Source organism: Macrobrachium rosenbergii, chromosome 30, assembly GCF_040412425.1.
Source record: "Macrobrachium rosenbergii isolate ZJJX-2024 chromosome 30, ASM4041242v1, whole genome shotgun sequence".
Taxonomy (NCBI): Eukaryota; Metazoa; Arthropoda; class Malacostraca; order Decapoda; family Palaemonidae; genus Macrobrachium; species Macrobrachium rosenbergii.
Genome location: NC_089770.1, coordinates 27647767 through 27655016, shown reverse-complemented (window position 1 = coordinate 27655016; position 7250 = coordinate 27647767). Strand labels below are relative to the sequence as shown.

General features: G+C 35.9%; 1 protein-coding gene across 3 annotated transcripts; it reads right to left on the bottom strand.

Moving 5' to 3' along the window:
* Nucleotides 1–2555: 2555 nt before the first annotated feature.
* LOC136855141 (uncharacterized) lies at nucleotides 2556–7250 on the bottom strand. 3 transcript variants are annotated; one of them, XM_067132020.1, is made up of 3 exons: nucleotides 6838–7230; nucleotides 5864–5998; nucleotides 2556–5830 (listed from the first exon to the last, which is right to left on the bottom strand). In XM_067132020.1, exons 1-3 carry the CDS (start codon nucleotides 7034–7036, stop codon nucleotides 5145–5147), a joined length of 1020 nt encoding a protein of 339 aa, XP_066988121.1. In that variant the 5' UTR covers nucleotides 7037–7230; the 3' UTR covers nucleotides 2556–5144. The 3 variants fall into 3 exon arrangements, with proteins under 3 accessions (XP_066988121.1, XP_066988122.1, XP_066988120.1); XM_067132021.1 differs by having other exon boundaries at nucleotides 2556–5998; nucleotides 6943–7250; XM_067132019.1 differs by having other exon boundaries at nucleotides 2556–5998; nucleotides 6838–7224.

The window sequence follows — 7250 nt, the reverse complement described above, 5'->3', positions numbered from 1 at the left end:
ACGAAAAGTATAGAAGTGTTTGCGCAAATTACTGATTTGCAGACATTCTTATACTTTCAATTTTCAAACGGCAGTAATAGTCCTACTAGACCCTCGGTCTCTTGATCGATTAAGTCACCCCGGGGAAAACAAATGCTGTCAGCATATAAGCCCCTTGAACGATCAAGAGAAAGGTCATAGGTCTAGCACCCTCATCCAAAAATACTTGCTGATAAGAAGGGTTACATTTTCTGGCGTTATCTAGAGATAAAAGGGCATTTAGTAGTACACTATATATATATATATATATATATATATATATATATATATATATATATATATATATATGATTAACAATGGAATAGAGGAAAAAATAAATATGAGCAACCGTTGTGTCCGTGTAATCTACAGGATGTGAGTCATCGTAAGTCATTGCATGGAACAATTCGCCCAACTGTTCTTATACGTACACAACTTTTTCCTTGCTGAGGCTCGCTCTCTCTTTCTCGTTTTGTCTCTCACTGGCCTTGTATTCAATTCAACTGTTCACTGCACACTTTGCGATGTTTTGATGGTTCTTGACCGAAATCGATTGATTCCCTCTGACAAATAGATCTTTGAACTCTCTCTCTCTCTCTCTCTTTAGTGCATGAGAAAGTCACATATTTTTTAGGATGATCTACAGATAAGAGACCGCTGTACGGCTACAGTCAAGTTCTGACGACCTACAACATGAGTGACAAGGAGAAAGAATGACAAAAGAACAAACTTTGCCTGATTTCTCTGGCTTTGAACTCATTGTATCGATGCTGAAAATATTCTATGCAAATATAATCGTATAACTATGTTGTAAAAAATTTTCGGAGTAGTGACATCGTTTATAAAATCCCATGCATGGACTCTGATTGATTTTAATTAGGCTTAACGAGTAAAAATGAAACATCCGAATAAATCAAGATAAGTATTAGTTAGAACTGGCCTAAAGAATAAAGCTCTTTTTGCACGACAGACTGAAAAATCACAGAGAATGAGTTGGTTCCTTGGTAGAACTAGTCTCTAGAAGCCTCTCGGAATCTGCAGTAATGAAGCTGACAATTGTAAATGTTAATTTCAGTCCATTTCTTTACAATCTTGACCACATTTTGTGTGGAAAGTTCTAAGGAGATTCTTTTTTTAAGTCGAACTAAAGGTTCTCAGTAATGCATGCTAATGTCATTAGCCTCTCCAGGCAGCTGTTCTTCATCTAAAGATAGGCTAAACTTCAAATGTGATGACCTTTGCATGCATTAAATGTTTTACACTCCATTGGTCTTATTTTTTGCTTTTTTGTAGAACAGTTCTCGCTATCTTTATTCCCTTGAATGTCATTTGCTTGAGAATGTCTTGAAGTAAAAGCAAAAGATCTTCCACTTCGTTGTCCCATTTTCACTGAGGTCATATACATACATATATGCTATATATATATATATATATATATATATATATATATATATATATATATATGTATATATATATATATATATATATATATATATATATATATATATATATATATATATATATATATATATATATATATATATATATATATATATATATATACATATATATATATATATATATATATATATATATATATATATATATATATATATATATATATATATATATATATATATATAATATATAATATAAACAAGACCCACAGTAGATGTCACTAAGAAATTTGGGATAAAATTAGCACTTGAATGGGTGACCAACAAGAAAGTCAAAATGCAGTTGGCACATGAGTGGGACTATGACCCTGGCGCCATCAATTTAAAAAAAAAATCAGTGCTTAAGCTGTTTAACAAGCTTTAGGAGTCCGACACGAGAAGCAATGAGTCACAGTAATTCTCCAGAAATCGTGCAGTAAGAATTATAATTCCACTTCATTTCTGAAACATACTTTTTAACTAAAAATAAAGATATCGTTTGTTGTAGTAAAAATACCAAATATAAGACTAGGGTATTATGATTGTACCTAAATTGATAGAAAGTATGTTTGTTAACAGCCGTACACAGAAAGCTTCATTGTAAGTTCATGACTTTAGAGGTTAAGTATGAATGATGTGTGAGCTAGGAAGCAATTGGCTCGCCCTATGCACAACCTCAGCGGCTGAATACCTTCCTGAAAGCACCCTTCTTCGTGAGGGCGCTCCTCTTTTGTGGCCTCTGTATGCAGAGGTTTGCCTTTCAGAAGTACTATCAGTCTCTGACCAAATAACCACACTGAATAAAAGTGTAATTCTGTCATGGGAAGGGAGTAGTTATACTGGGGGCTGTCGTTTCTGGTAAACTTATTCTTGACTGTGTAGCACCATTGCTCTGATGGTTATTTTGATCATATATCAGTGAGGTCAGTCTTTGGCTTGATTAGCCCACTGCAAGGTGTTGGTTATTCCTTAAGGCGCATTTTGCGCAGCATTAATCTTTACTGTAAACATAAATTATAATTTTTTTTCCGAATTCTAGTTTGTATTCATGTATTTATATGCAGTCAGTCAATTAACCGATAATGTATGTAATAAAAGTAATTTTTACCAAAATGTATTTATTAATGTAGTAAGAAACATACATTGATATGTTCAACGTTTACAAACAGTATAAAATAAGCAAAAACAAAATGAAATCATAAAACCAGCAGTATTCATGCAAAAAGGAAAACTACCCAAGCAGAGAAATTGTAATAAAGTATTAAATTTGAAAGCATGTAAAGTCACAATCACTACAAATGGTCTATAGTTGCCTTTAATTTTAGTGACAAGCTTTTAAAAGAGCACCTCAGATTGATGTGGTAGCACATTATTGAACATAAGTGGCCTCCAGTTTGCACAAACAGGACAAAAATGCCTACTATGGCAAAATTTTTCAACATGACGCCAAACGTTGCCAGAAATATTGCTTGTGTAACACAACCACAAAGCAGAAATGAATTAGATGGTGAAAATAGTAAGAGACATAAATGACAAAGTTTAGAAGTTTAAAAAGGTTATGTGATTAGTATTTACACAAAGCAAAGTGTCTGAGTAAGTGACGCCATTGCTGCATGCTCCAAGCAATGGCAGTTAAGCATAACCAAGCAGAAAACAAATGAAAATACCACATACCTGGTATCCAGATGTTGAGAATAATAAGGGTATGTAGTATATAGCTTCACCGGATTTAGTACGCTCTTTGTAAGTAGAAAAACATTATCACTGAGCATACAGGATCGCTCACTTAGAAGAAATAAGTTCCATTAGTTTGTAACTGTCAGATGCAATTCTCATCAATACCACATTCTAGTTTCCCGTTGATAGATTCATAGAATACCAGTAAGGAACAACACTTGAATTTCAGTAATAAAATTAATGATGAAAATGTCAAATATTGCCCATGCATAGCCTCCAGTAAGTAGCCAGATAGCTGCCCGATTCCTAGCACTAATCAGCTTTGAAATAAATGAAAGGTCCTGTCAGCAATACATGCATACCTTTATGTAGATGAATAAAAAAAAAATACTAACTGATAGCAACCCTCAGCCCTAAGTGAGTTCGAGTGCGTCCACATTACTGTGCATGCATGCATGAAAAGACTGAAGAAGGGATGTGAACATATCAGACATCTTATCTGTTGCAACATCAGTGCACCTTTGCCTCCCGCCATGTTGCATCTGTGTCAGGTCTGAGTGCTTGCTCTGGAAGTCTTAAACATCAAAATTTTAAGGTGCACCGGGACCCTTTTTCCTAAATTATTTATTCTACCATGCTGAGTTATAGGCTTAATGCACTTATTTTGGCTAAATAAAATTCAGCTGCCGAAGTTAAAACCATGTTGCAGGATTCACAGTATGCACTGTCTTGGGGCTCTGTTTGATTTGAACCTTCACTGAAGCTGCTTCAGGGTTCTTGACATTGAAAAAATGAACAAAATAAGATATCAATCGACTTGAAACATGGAATAGTTCTAACTTATAAATGTGCATTAAGATGAACTTATGGTTTTAAGGGGATTTGGAAAAATTACGAAAATCATACCAAGAGAAAATAAAGCAATATAACCCAATACTGTAAAGTATATTATAAGAGTCAGAAGACTTGAATAATACCACAGTTCCAATCTTCACTTACTGTATACTATTGTTAGAGATTCAAGATTAATTAAATAATGGTTTAGGCAAGTATCTCTTATTAATAATTCCGATCATTTATCACTGTATTCTTGTAAAATGCTTTTTTTGTTAAAGCCTAAAATGTGATCGGCTTGTTTTCCTATGTGTGTGGAACTTTCAGCAATAATAAAATCTATTCACTACCAAATGTAACCATGAAGTTTACTCAAATGATTGGCTCTCCTGAAGAGCAAATTAGCTTGGGTTCTGAAAAGGGTTCTTGGAAGCACAGTCTACAAACTGCCAACCCTTAAACCTTAGTTACCAGGTAGTTCAGCATTGGAATACTCGCGCCAATTTGCTTACTGTTATTTGTCAGACTTACTCTCTCTGTCTAGAGAGATCTCGAGCACCTGTAAAAAGATAAAATACAAAAACTTTAATGAGTGAAATGAAGCATCTGTTTGTATTCATCAGATGCATCTCAGCTAGTTATAAAATAATTTCTTGTTTATTTGGCTATTAAACAGCCACGATTACAGTGAATATAATAAAACTGTGATCAATATTATATAAAAATTAATATCACAGATATATCAAAAGCACCACTTTGAACAACAGAACCAAATAAGGGGTTTACCATTCCCTTCATATGTTAACTGACAGTGTAAGAATGTAAGGCAGTGTTGTTATAAATGTTATGTCAGGTGAGGAAATGTGAAGTTTAGATGTGCTGAAAAATAGTGAATGAAATGTTGAGTAGAGTAAGTATTAATAGCAAAAGGACATAGACCTCTTGCTCTTCAGGGTCATGAGTAATGAATGTAAGATTGCAAAAGGAAATGGACCTCTTGCTATCGTACTGTAAAGGTCATCACTTGGTCTTAGGGGGACTTCTTTTTGGAGTATCAGGACATCTGACGTCACCTCTTCCTGCCTCTGAGGTCCGGAGATCAAAATGCCAACTGAAACAGTCACCCAACTTTCGACTGCAAAGATTCATTTCTTATGAGCCAACTTTTTGGGAAATGTTCTAAGTTAGAACACTTGGAAACCCATACTGGCTCTTATAAGCTTCAAGCTCTTTTAATGCAACATCCAGCCTTCTACGGAGTTCCTCGTTTTCTTGCTTTAGGGTATTTCGTTCATTAGAGGTATAAGCAATCTTCTTCAATGCAACATCCAAGTTTCTGTGCAGTTCCTCATTTTGTTGCTTCAGAACATCTCTCTCAATGGTGGCATCAGCAAACTGTTTTTCCATCTCCTTTTTCAGTTGCTTTTCTTGATCTCGGTGTTTCTTTGAATTAATGGCATTTATGCGTTTTCTCTCCATTTCCTTATCTTCATAAGGCTGCTCAATTTCGTACACTCTGACTTTACTTTTCTTTGCCTGCCGTCGTGCAAGGGTTTCAGCTTTTTCTGCTTCTGATTTTGGCTTTCGACCACGTTTTTTCTTTGGTAGATCCTGGCTTTCATGTGATACAAGGTTCTCTCCAGCAAAGATAGAGATTGGTAAGGGCAAAGAGTGACTGGGCGCTTGAGAGCTACTGCACTCAAATAAAGGTTCTGCTTGAGTAGAATCTTCATAGATGTCTGCGGGAGACCTTGGTAGTGTCATCCCACAGTGACTCTGGTCTGGAAAAGGCGTGAGATGTCCAGATGTTGGAGAATCAGAGAACACCAACCTCGGGCTATTAGCTATCTCCTCCTCTGAATAATTTCCTTCAGGGGATAGATAGCTTATTGTAGCGTAAGGAGAGACGCTTGATTGTGCGTAGTTGAGTTCTTCAGGTGCTTCCAGGGCAGGAACCGTGGCTGGAGATACACTTCCATGACCCCGCACCTTACACCAGTGGGGGGCAATTTCTCTCGCAATGTCGAGGACACCTGGAACAGAAATCAGCACTATGAAAATATGCAGATCACTATTGTTGACGTGAGCTTATAAGGGAGCTTACGACAATCTCACAGTGCCATGCCTTAGATATTCTAACTATTATTGTGCTATACGTGTCCTTATTTATCTCTTTGTTGATTCAAATTCGTTGATTGTTCTCTCGTTTATGTTCCTAAATTGCATTTTGTGGAAACTTGCTTTGAAAGTTACCTGCTTTTGGGTTTTCTCCATATATATTTTTACCTCTAATAATAATAATAATAATAATAATAATAATAATAATAATAATAATAATAATAATAAGAACAACAACAACAACATATTCTCTAAAAAGGGAAACACGAGCTTCCTAAAAGCTTTAGTTTGTTTTAATTTCAACCAATTATTATGTAAAACCAATTATTATGTAACATGAATAATACCAGTTAAACCATTTCGAAGATTTATCGGCAGTGAATAAAACATTCGGCAGTATAACACAACCGGACGATTGCATCCGTTAATGTACTTTGTGATGATGATTCATCTAAAATATTCAAATTTGAGGACAATAAATTATTAAGTTTTACACAGGCACAGGGTAAGCACAACCCCTTTACCATCTCTCTCTCTCTCTCTCTCTCTCTCTCTCTCTCTCTCTCTCTCTCAGCAGAAGATAGAAAAGATTTCCTGGAGCAGAAAGAACTAGGAAGAAGCAAGGAAATCTCATATTTGTCTGTGAGTGATACTCAGTTAATACCAGACAGGAATGTCTAATAACAAATCTGTGAATAACGCAACGGAAATGGCAGATAAGTGAAAAGAGGAACCAAACAGAATCGAGTTTTACCTGACTTTGCGTCGGAGAGTTTTAATAGGTGAAAGGGAACACAATCAGGTTGACTGCTCACATATTCATGCATCATGTTCACTATATACTCGTCAGTCAATTCACCTTCTTCCACTGATACAGCCTCTGCGCGTTGCAGGAACACCGAGCTCGACTGGGTCTCTGCCGCAGTTTCATCGTAACGGTAGATTCCTTCCATTGCAGTCGGGTTCTATCAAAATTCGACGAGAGTAGTCTTGAGAACACTTGCTACTTGCGAGTATTTTCACAAACGAGAAGTTGTTCGGTCACTGTGCGCTCTGGGAAAGGTTTTTGCGTCCTCGAAGGGAGTCAGGCTTTGTCTATGGATGAAAGAGGTCGAGGGATATTTATATCTATCGAAAACCAGCATACGTTTCAGGGGTTGATTCAGT

Bases quoted from the DNA above. Each gene is read 5' to 3' on its own strand.
- LOC136855141 (XM_067132019.1), bottom strand. From the start codon at position 7,036: ATGGAAGGAATCTACCGTTACGATGAAACTGCGGCAGAGACCCAGTCG. The intron at 5,999-6,837 runs GTAAAACTCGAT...TTTCTGTTCCAG, and splicing joins ACTCTCCGACGCAAAGTCAG to GTGTCCTCGACATTGCGAGA.